This window comes from Malus sylvestris, chromosome 10 (assembly GCF_916048215.2).
Source record: "Malus sylvestris chromosome 10, drMalSylv7.2, whole genome shotgun sequence".
Lineage (NCBI taxonomy): Eukaryota > Viridiplantae > Streptophyta > Magnoliopsida > Rosales > Rosaceae > Malus > Malus sylvestris.
Window position 1 is genome coordinate 9,727,233 of NC_062269.1, and position 10,574 is coordinate 9,737,806.

The 10,574-nt window shown below is 37.5% G+C and overlaps 1 protein-coding gene, 1 long non-coding RNA gene and 1 other non-coding gene across 4 annotated transcripts; 2 read left to right on the top strand and 1 right to left on the bottom strand.

The window, feature by feature from the left end:
* Positions 1 to 1,989: 1,989 nt before the first annotated feature.
* Positions 1,990 to 2,202, top strand: LOC126588125 (small nucleolar RNA U3). Its single transcript, XR_007611348.1, has one exon. It is a non-coding gene; the product is annotated as a small nucleolar RNA U3 (small nucleolar RNA).
* Positions 2,203 to 4,306: 2,104 nt separating this feature from the next.
* On the bottom strand, positions 4,307 to 6,327 carry LOC126585283 (uncharacterized). 2 transcript variants are annotated; one of them, XR_007610395.1, is made up of 2 exons: positions 5,891 to 6,327; positions 4,307 to 4,505 (listed from the first exon to the last, which is right to left on the bottom strand). It is a non-coding gene; the product is annotated as an uncharacterized LOC126585283 (long non-coding RNA). The 2 variants fall into 2 exon arrangements; XR_007610396.1 differs by having other exon boundaries at positions 5,127 to 6,327.
* Positions 6,328 to 7,529: 1,202 nt separating this feature from the next.
* LOC126584769 (phenylcoumaran benzylic ether reductase Pyrc5-like) lies at positions 7,530 to 10,081 on the top strand. The gene is made up of 5 exons (XM_050249110.1): positions 7,530 to 8,002; positions 8,093 to 8,227; positions 8,346 to 8,583; positions 9,395 to 9,598; positions 9,713 to 10,081. The coding sequence occupies exons 1-5, from the start codon at positions 7,715 to 7,717 to the stop codon at positions 9,877 to 9,879; spliced, it is 1,032 nt and encodes a 343-aa protein (XP_050105067.1). The 5' UTR covers positions 7,530 to 7,714; the 3' UTR covers positions 9,880 to 10,081.
* The last annotated feature ends 493 nt before the right edge of the window (positions 10,082 to 10,574 follow it).

Sequence of the window (10,574 nt, forward strand, 5' to 3'; positions counted from 1 at the left end):
TTTCACTTGTCCCTTAACTTGAACTTTGGAATTTTAGTGCCTGTTTGATATTCATCAGTTTTTAGTTTTCATAACTAGACTGCCGCTGGTCTTGGGTTCCAAGATCGGCCAATATGGCTGCGGATCTTCTGGCGTTGCGGCAAAGTAGGGAGGTATGTGATAATATTTGGGTCAACAGACCCCCATCCTCTCTTGTTCATGTTCTGTGTAATGATCGTCTTCCTTGTCCCCATTAATTTCTTCCTGGCAGTATGAGGAGTGACATTTTTAGCATTTGGTGCGATGTCGTCTTTACCTCTTTGTACTGCTTTTCCTTAGTTGTTGCTGCTTGCTTTTGCCTCGGGGTAGGCTTCTTTGTATCTTTGGCATCTTTGCCCGGTCGTTAGTTATTCCAGTTCGCCAAAAAAAAAACCTAGACTAGTGTTAATGGTTTAGGCCTTCTTATCCAGTAATAGGCCTACCGCACCTTCACTCGCCGGAAATCAAGCCCAGGAGCAGACTCATTAGAATAAACGGAAGTTAGCTAGTAATTAGATCCATTGGAGTTTCCCGGAGCGGCGCGATATTCAATCCGAACATGGCACAAGACCGATCTGGATCTGTTAATGTTTGGGTCGATAGTTGCTGGCTCCTTGGTAGTACGCTTCAACCCCACCATCCATCCTCAATTTCTTTCCAGCTACTTTCTTTCTCAGAGCTCCCTAATATCAAGTAGCTAGCTCACACTGTAATGTCATATTTTTGTGGGTTTCAACATCAATCAATGGCGACTACAGCCCTCGACTGTTTATTTAATGGACTGTACGTTAGTAGTTGATTTTATTTTTTAACTTTTTATTTAACGATATATTTACACTAATGAGTGAGGTTATAAATTTAAATTTAATTGTAAGTAGTTGAGTTTTTATTTTATTTTTTCACTTTTTCTTTGTTTGATGCCATGTTTCGCCTTTTCTTGTGTGGGAGTACCCAGGACACTTAAAATGTAATGGCTTACAAAATGATAAAGATACTAAGGATGACTTTTGGGTTATAGATTTGGTTTTGAAGGGCATGGTGGTTGTGGTTGAGGAAATAATTAATAGGATTTAGAAATAAAAATAACAAATAAAATTGGAGTACGATTCTGTCCTCTTTTTTTTTTCCTTCCCTTCCCTCCCCTCATATTTGAACAATCACAGTTAAACCACGTCAACATCTTATATTAATTTTTTATAAAACGAGAAATATAAAATAGAGAATGTGAGAGAAGGGGAAGGAAGGGGATGGAAAAAGGAAGGGAGAGAATCCTAGTCCAATAAAATTTCCCTATATTATCTAGTTAAAAGTTCAATAGGAGATGCTAGCAATCTTCTGAGTCGAACTTTCTTATTTTACTTTTTAGGTTATCGTTTTAATCTTCCAATTTCGTTTGATGATTAATTTTTTTTAATTGCTAGGTTATATTTTATAGATCAACTTTGAAAAAGTTCAATCAAATAAGAAATTCTTCAAGCATTCAATTAACATTTTAAAATTTCAGTTTTGAGTGAGAAATTTGATTAAATCTATTTTATTGAAAAATTGTTATACAACTAAACAATTTCAGGTTTAGTAATTTTTTGCACAAATGATCTTTAAGGGCGGCCTAAAAATCAAATGAGAATGTCCAAATAAGATGAGAACTAGAGCTGAAAAGTAGAACTAGAATGTTTAAATAAAAAGGTTGCTAGTATTCTCTTAACATTAATTAAGCATACGTCCAACTTGTTTATCTTTTAACCCAAAAACGTATCCCCAATTAACTCACACAGGTTTTTCTGTATAAATTTTAGAGATAGTAGTTTCGGCTCCCAAATCTATTGAAAACTAAAGGAACAAAAAACAGAAGAGAGAAGAGGAGCGAGAGCGCTCTTAGCTGTTAAAACGAAACATCTCATTTCTTGTCCCACATCGACCGTTTCCAGATTACTAAAGCTGCTTATATGCCTAAACAATGACCAACTGTTCACGACCTTACTTGAACAGGATCTGTTCTATAGGATCGTACCTCTGTATCCTTGATCTCTAAGGAGACAGGAACTCAAACCTGGTTGATGAATCAGGACCGTGTGATCAGAGCGTGATTAACAATCGGATTGTCTCTGGATCATCTTGACTGTAGAGGATCGTTCTCAGCCAGTCTTCTCTGGCTGGGGTGGTCACTCGGTTGTCTGACAGGCTATAAATCTCTCCCCTTTTTTCATATTTTTGCGTCTTTTATTTTAGGGTTTGGATGAGCTCCCATCTTTTTATTGGTAGGGAATGAAATACTGAAGTTTATGATAAAATTAGTAAAGATTGTGGTGCCTGTATGGTGTTTGATGAAATGCCGCACCGAAATGTAGAATATATGATTTGTTAATTCTTTTGGTTGACCATCTTTCTGAAGTGGCCAGTTTTATTCAGATTTAATGGTGCCTGTGATTTTTAAGCTCTTTTCGTGCAACATTAAAAGTTAAAAACATTTAGGAATGAATTTGCCAAAGTTGATTTCTCACAGGACAGCAATGTCCGTATGAAATTGAATCTAGCTAATGGTACTACAAGATTAAATAAAATTACAAATTGTCTTTTTCAATGTATCCTTTTTGGGTAAAACATAATAGTTTGAGTCTTGACTAAAATAAGTATCAAGCAGATGAATAAACTTAGAATAAATCTATAAGAATACCCCTAACCGACCCCCTAATCAGTAACAATTAACAATTTAACTCACTAGCTCTATCGTTTATCAAAAAAAAAAAATGATTAAAATAAATCTATAAGAATACCTTCATTTAAAATTTCTCATTACATTTCTAGAATCAAAATCATCAATCACATTTTCAAAATCAAGCTTTGCAACGTATCATTCTTAGTGCACAAGATTTGCCAATTCATTTAGCGTGTCATATATGCCATATTTAACCTAAAATAATTTTTCAATAACTTCGGTCGAATTATCTTTTATTTCAGTTTCTTGTTTTCTGAAAGAAATGAAACTAGGTTAAGAACTTAAAGATACTTGAAGTGAGATTGAGAGAGGTGTAATATATAATTAAATGTTTTTTGTTCGATCAAACATATATTCCATTTGGACCCGTATTGACACGCCCTGATCCCGATGTCCGGGGGACATTGGGATGGCCACGTGCTTGCTGACACTTGAGGGTGACGCAAGCCATTTTATGAATGCATATGCTGAGAACATGTAAAACATGCATATAATTCCATTGGAATTACTAATATAATAAAATAATATTCAACTGCCAACAATGAATCTAATGATAATGCATGACATGTTTAGAGCATACAACTAATCTAGAGTACAAGCGAAAGATAAAATAGAGAAGACCTATTACAATGATGTCAAAGCAGAAGAGATGACACGATATCACTAGTAGGGGAAAGCCTTGTAGTTCGGGTCATAATCCTCGTTCCTATATTCTGAGGGGGCGTAAAACCAACATGAGTGGACCAAGTTGATATACATAATAATAAAACAGTTATTCAACATACTAACCCAAAAAGTTTTATGAAAACTCATAGCATAATAAGTAATAGGTTTTTTCGGAAACCCTAGCATGCCATAAAACCTTTCATGAAACATATATCGTGTATAGTGTGCTAACTAGTGGTATCGGTATTAGTATTTCTCGGCCCGAAGCCATCACCATATATCTCTTGCCAGCCATATATCTCCCTCAACTATATATTTCCCTCAGCCATATATCTCCCTCATCCGTAGGCAAAACAGTGACCACTAGATACACACAAAATCATTGAATATAGTCTTTCCAAACATAGGTACATATATCTCAAGACATCTTCATAGCATATAGTCATCCATCATATATACTACAAAGAACATCATTTCGATAAAATATGGTATTCCAAAATATTCTCAGTAAGTATAATATCTCATAAAATGTTTCATAAAACGTAGTCATTAAAACATGCTTTTCATGTATGCATTTCTACTAATAAAACATGCATTTTGGAAGGAGTCCACTAAAAAATATTCTGTCGTCAAAGAGCCGTATGAAATAGGAATGACGGAATCGCCGCTAATAATTGCACCTAAGCACATAAAGGGTACAATTAACAAAACTATACTCAAACGATTGAATTTCCGAAAACGGACGTCATAAATGGATTTAGGATGTTGAAAAACATAAAAAGGGACCTCGGGTACGGTCACACGCCACCCTAAGCGCCAACACTTGAGGGTGACGCAAGCCTTTTTATGAATGCATATGCTGAGAACATGTAAAACATGCGTATAATTCTGTTGGAAATACTAATATAATAAAATAATATTCAACTGCCAACAATGAATCTAATGATAATACATGACATGTTCAGAGCATACAACTAATCTATTTTACAAGCGGAAGATAAAATAGAGAAGAGCTATTACAATGATGTCAAAGCAGAAGAGATGACACGATATCATTAGTAGGGGAAAGCCTCGTAGTTCGTGTTGTAATCCTCATTCCTATGTCCTGAGGGAGAGCAAAACAAACATGAGTGGACTAAGTTGATATACATAATAATAAAACAGTTATTCAACATACTAACCCTCAAGTTTTATGAAAACTCATAGCATGATAAGTAATAGGTTTTCTAGAAACCCTAGCATGCCATAAAATCTTTCATGAAACATATCTCGTATATAGTGTGCTAACTAGTGGTATCGGTATCAGTATTTCTTGGCCCAAAGCCGGTACGTATATCTCTCGGCCCGAAGCCATCAACATATATCCCCCTCAACCAATATCTCCCTCAACCATATATCTTCCTCGCCCGTAGGCAAAACAGTCACCACTAGATATGCACAAAATCATTGAACATAGTCTTTCCAAACATAGGTACATATATCTCGAAACATCTTCATAGCATATAGTCATCCATCATATATACTACAAAGAAGTGTGTAAAAGCATGTTCATAAATAGTATATAGTCATCCATCATATATACTACAAGGACCATCATTTTGATAAAATATGGTATTCCAAAATATTCTCAATAAACATAATATCTCATAAAACATAGTCATTAAAACATGTTTTTCATGTATGCATTCTACTAATAAAACAAGCATTTTGGAAGGGGTCCACTCACAAATACTTTATCGTCGAAGAGCCGTATGAAATATGAATGACGGAATTGCTGCTAATAATTGCACCTAAGCACATAAATGGTACAATAAACAAAACTATACTCAAACAATTGAATTTCGAAAAACGGACATCATAAACGAATTCAGGATGTCAAAAAGCATAAAAAGGGACCTTGGTTACGGTCACATGCCGCCTCACGCACCCTCACACCCCGCCACACGGGTCGCCAGAAAATTCAACGGCACCACTGTGGATGATGGCGCATGTGCTCCATGCACCGACAAGGGTGACCCTTCACGCGCAGGTCCACGCGCCTTCATGCACGGCCTGGGGTTCCTAGGTTCTCTTGGTTGGGTCGGATTGGGCTTGGGCTTAGGTTCGGCGGCCTCGGCTTTGCCATTGCGCTTGGGCTTAAAGGCCTAGCCCAAATTCTATACGGCCCCAAGGGCCTAGGTTCGAAAGGGTTTGGGTTTTCAAATTGGTTGGGCTTGAAGGGTTGGCCTAAACTGAAAGTGTTTCGGGTTTTTATAAAAAATAAAAATAAACTAAAAGGATTTTGGGTTGGGTTTAAACGGCTAATGGGCCTAAGGCATGGGTCCTAAACAGTCCCAAAAGGCCTAGTTTATTGAGCTTGGGTCATTCGATCCATTTCTCATCAGGAACGAAGGCTAGAGCCGCCCGAGCTTCGATCGATGATGATCTACTCCTTAACCTACAATCTACCAAATAAAAGGACGATAGAGATGAAAGGGAGTAAATTGGTACCTTTAATATATCGTAGAAAGACTAGAGGTGGCCGGATTTTGTTCGAAGGTCTTGGGGGTCGCCATGGTTTCTCTGTGCTTCACTCTACTTCACAGAGATGAAAGAGGAATAGATAATCCAATTGACGGAGTTGGGGGTGTTGTCGTCGTAGGGGTGGTGGGTTCGATGGTGGAGTGGGTAGCTCGGGGAGGGAGAGTGTGAGAAAGATTCAAGAGAGAGAGAGAGGGAGCTGAGAGAGTGAGAGATTTGAGAGAGAGAGAGACAGAGAGAGATTGGGGAGAAGAGAGAGGGTAAAGGTGAGTGCTTGTCACGTGGCAAGCAGAGAGAGGAGGAGATGTTTAGAAAATCTAAAAAGAGGATTTTGATTGGGTAGAGGATAGGGGACCAAATTGTAACTCCAATAAAACTTTAGGGGAAAAAATGAAATTACAATAATTTTGGGGTGGGGTTTAACACGTACACCATACAAGATTTGGATCCTTAAAGAAAAACAACACAATGTTGAGCTCTAAAATATTTCTTTTATAGTTCCTAATAATATTATTTAAATTTCTTGGAAATTTGGAAAAATAATAATAATAATTTTTGAGAAATTTGGAAAAATAACCAAAATGTGGACCCCATATAGAATTATAGCCATCCTTTTAATTTTATTATAATTAGAACAAAAAATTGATATAAAAATACAAATATACCCTTTTAACAATGAGGGAAGCAATTACGCCTACCATTGCAAAGATTAGAGCTGTAACCACAAAACTTGTTTTGGTGTTATCTGATTCCAACACATTTTCTTCTGGAAATCAACTTTGCAAATAGTTGATCTACAAAAAGCACAATCCTGTTTCTATAAATCTTGTTACAGATCAGAGCCCAATTTGATTTTAATGTGTACTTAAATATAATTTGATCTTCAACAAAGAGAAATGCAAGAGGGAAAGAAAGGGGGAGATCTTACTACTTATTGGTTACCTTGAATAAATGATATGATTGTCTTCGAAAAACAAATTGTAACGTTGTGTGAGGCTCCAACCTTTGGGTTTTGTTGAGATGGGAAGAAGATGACAAAGATTGGGATTTTTGAAAAATTTAGAAAAATAACTGTTAATATTAGATGGAAAAATAAACAAGAGCTTAATAAAACATCTCATCAGAAATTGGCTGAGCTTTTGAGCTTTTTGAGAGGGCTGAAATTGTCTAGGTTGCTGAAGTGAGGCCTTGAATTTTTTTGGATTTGTTTTGTAAAAAGTTTTAATCATAAGGATGTATTAGTACTTTTATATTAGATTTTGGTTATTTTTCCAAATTTCCCAAAAATTTTAGGCCCTTGTGATTCGAGGCCCTAGGCGGTACACTTTCCCACCCTTGCTCAGAGACGGTTTGTAAATGTGTTGTCAACTCAACTCCCTAGAAAAGGACTCTTAACCAAGATGGGAAAACTTCAAAAGTAAATCCTTCCAAGAAAGAAAGGGATAATCAAAGAAAAGAGTAAGGTATGAAAGAAATAGTAACGTCTATGAACAAAAGATTACTTTCTTGTCTTGTGACTTTCCTGTTTTGAGTACAATTACGATTCGTTTCTTGAACTTATAATATGCAGAGAAACGTTGAATCCCAGAGAAAACTAGATTCCAAGGCATTTCGACCGGAGTAGTGGCAATGCCTATCGATCCGGTTGAAGGAAGATGCATGCATCGTGGTGTTATTTATTTCCCATGCTTTATATCTATATATACGTACACAGGACCTTTATTTTTGGATAAGAAGTTGTAAAAGTTGATTTCTCACTCACACTGAAAAGCAAAGACACTTTGATCATTGTCAATGGACTTCTCAGCTATCCACTTATTCCTCATCTCCCTCGGAACCCTCTCACTCGCCTTCTTTCTCAAACTCATCCCATTCCGATTCCCCCCAATCCCATTCCGGATGGCATCCAAGTCCAAAATCCTCTTCATTGGTGGCACCGGCTACATTGGAAAGTTCATTGTCGAGGCCAGCGCCAAGGCCGGCCACCCCACCTACGTTCTGGTCCGAGAAACTACCCTCTCCAACCCGGCAAAGTCCAAAGTCATCGAGAACTTCAAGGCTCTGGGCGTCAACTTCGTCCTGGTTTGTATTAATATCATTTTCTAGCCTTTTAACCCGATTAGCCAATTGGTTTTGCTTGATTTGTTCTTTTTTTTTTAATATAATTTGCAGGGTGATCTGTACAATCACGAGAGCTTGGTGAAGGCGATCAAGCAAGTCGACGTGGTGATCTCGACGGTGGGGCACGCGCAGTTGGCTGATCAGGGCAAGATCATTGCTGCCATTAAAAAAGCAGGCAATGTTAAGGTGAAACTTCTGAATTTTTTTGGGTTACTCTGTTTTTTGTAATTTTTTTTTGTTTTTGTTTTTGTTTTTTTTGTTTTTTTCTGTAAATTGCGATTGTGATGTATGAATTGGATTGCAGAGATTTTTCCCCTCGGAGTTTGGAAATGACGTCGACCGAGTTCACGCTGTTGAGCCTGCCAAATCGGCGTTTGAGACCAAGGCCAAGATTCGCAGAGCTGTGGAGGCTGAGGGGATTCCTTACACCTATGTGTCCTCCAACTTCTTTGCTGGTTACTTCTTACCTACTTTGAACCAGCCCGGAGCTTCTTCCCCTCCTAGGGACAAAGTCGTCATTTTGGGCGATGGAAACCCCAAAGGTAAAAACCTATCTTGCACAACACGGACACAAATATGAGGACATGCGACACGGTGACATAACCATACGAAAAATCTCGATAAAAAAAGTGATTAAAATATAATAAATATTACATATATTAAAAATAATTCTTCGAATTCATAATATAACAAAATGCTCATGCTAAATGCTAAATGCTTCACATAGGATGCAGAACAAAGATATGACTGAAGTTAGGTTGAGGTTGGAGACTCTTTTAGATTTTAATTTCCATATTTCCAAAGTTGCCCCAAAATGTTTTTTAAATTTTCAAAAAGGCCCAAGCCATGTCTGATCTTGTTCAAGCTGTGTCTTGACCGTGTCCAAGTCGTTGACTGCATCCGAGTCATGTCTGGGGCGTGTCGGGTTGTCGGAGTGTACACTTCAGGGTTTTGGTGTCTATGCAACCTAAGGTAAAACCTAAAACTAAACCTTGGGTTTTGAACAGATGTATTTTCTGGGGTTTCATTTTATTTCAATTTACTGCACAAAACCCACTTTGGCTTTTGGTAACTTGTTCAGCAATGAGTAATTGCTATACATATGTTGGTTAGGCTAGTAGGTCAGGACTCTATGCACGCCATTCTTGCACATAAATTTGATGTGTGCATGCCTTTTTTGGAACAAAATTTGATTTCTCCTCTGCGTAGAGTAGTATTTAAAGGATTACTTTGTCAAAAGAAAAAAAAATTTGAGTAGTAGTTATGGGGTTGAATTTCTTTGGGTTGCTGCATAAAGCCCACATTTGCGTTTTCGAAAATGTAATGGGGGGTTTCGTTTTATTTGATTTGAAGCAATTTTCAACAAGGAAGACGACATTGGGACGTACACAATTAGGGCAGTGGATGACCCAAGAACCTTGAACAAAGTCCTCTACATCAGGCCCACTGCCAACACCATCTCATTCAATGAGCTTGTCTCTCTGTGGGAGAAGAAGATTGGCAAAACCCTCGAGAGAATCTATGTCCCGGAGGAGCAGCTGCTCAAGAATATCCAAGGTTAGTGGCAATCAATGTCATTCTGGGAACAACTGATTTGAATTTTCTTGCTTGTTTCAAACATTTTGAGATAAATTTAAAATTGTTTGGTTTATTTTTGTGTTCTTTTTGCAGAGGCAGTTGTGCCGCTCAATGTGATACTATCAATTGGCCACTCAGTTTTTGTGAAGGGAGACCACACTAACTTTGAGATCGAGCCCTCATTTGGCGTGGAAGCCACAGCCCTTTACCCTGATGTCAAATACACCACCGTCGAGGAGTACCTCAACCAGTTTGTCTGAGATTTGAAAGGGTGTTGGTGGTTTTATACGAGTGAAACTGGCTACCTTTGCAAATAATTAGTAGGTAGTTTGGTGATTAATGTATCTCAGGTTGTGTGGAAATAACTGGCATATTGGGACAGTTGATTTCCCTTTGTGTCATCTTGTTTGTTGAACTCTCTGTGCTACCTTTTGTTAAATGATGGAAAAGACGGGTTGTATATTTCTTCCCTCCTGATTCTGGTTTTAGAGTTAGCTAGGGTTCCAACTTCTTGTACCTTATTTAGCTACCGACATTGAATATGGTCGTACGTGGAGACACATAACACATCTATCTCTTTTCCGTTGGAAAGCTCTTCAATACACAATATTAAGGCATGTTAGATCATCCATAATGGGGGATACATAATGCCTTGAAACGGGCGTTTCATAAATCAGAATGAAAATTATCCAGTTTTGACGGAAGATGTAAATAATAATGTGATCTCAAAGGATGTAAATAATAGAGAGCCTTGCGTAGAGCAGGAGGCTCTCTCTTTTTTTAGTTTCTTGTATTCTGAAAGAATTGAAACTAGGTTAAGAACTTAAAGATACTTGAAGGGTGATTGAGAATGAGAGAATGTTGTTTGCACGCTAGGTTTGGGAAAGAGAGAGGTGTAATGTATAATTAAATGTTTTTTGTTCGATCAAATGTATATTCCGTTTGGACCCGTACA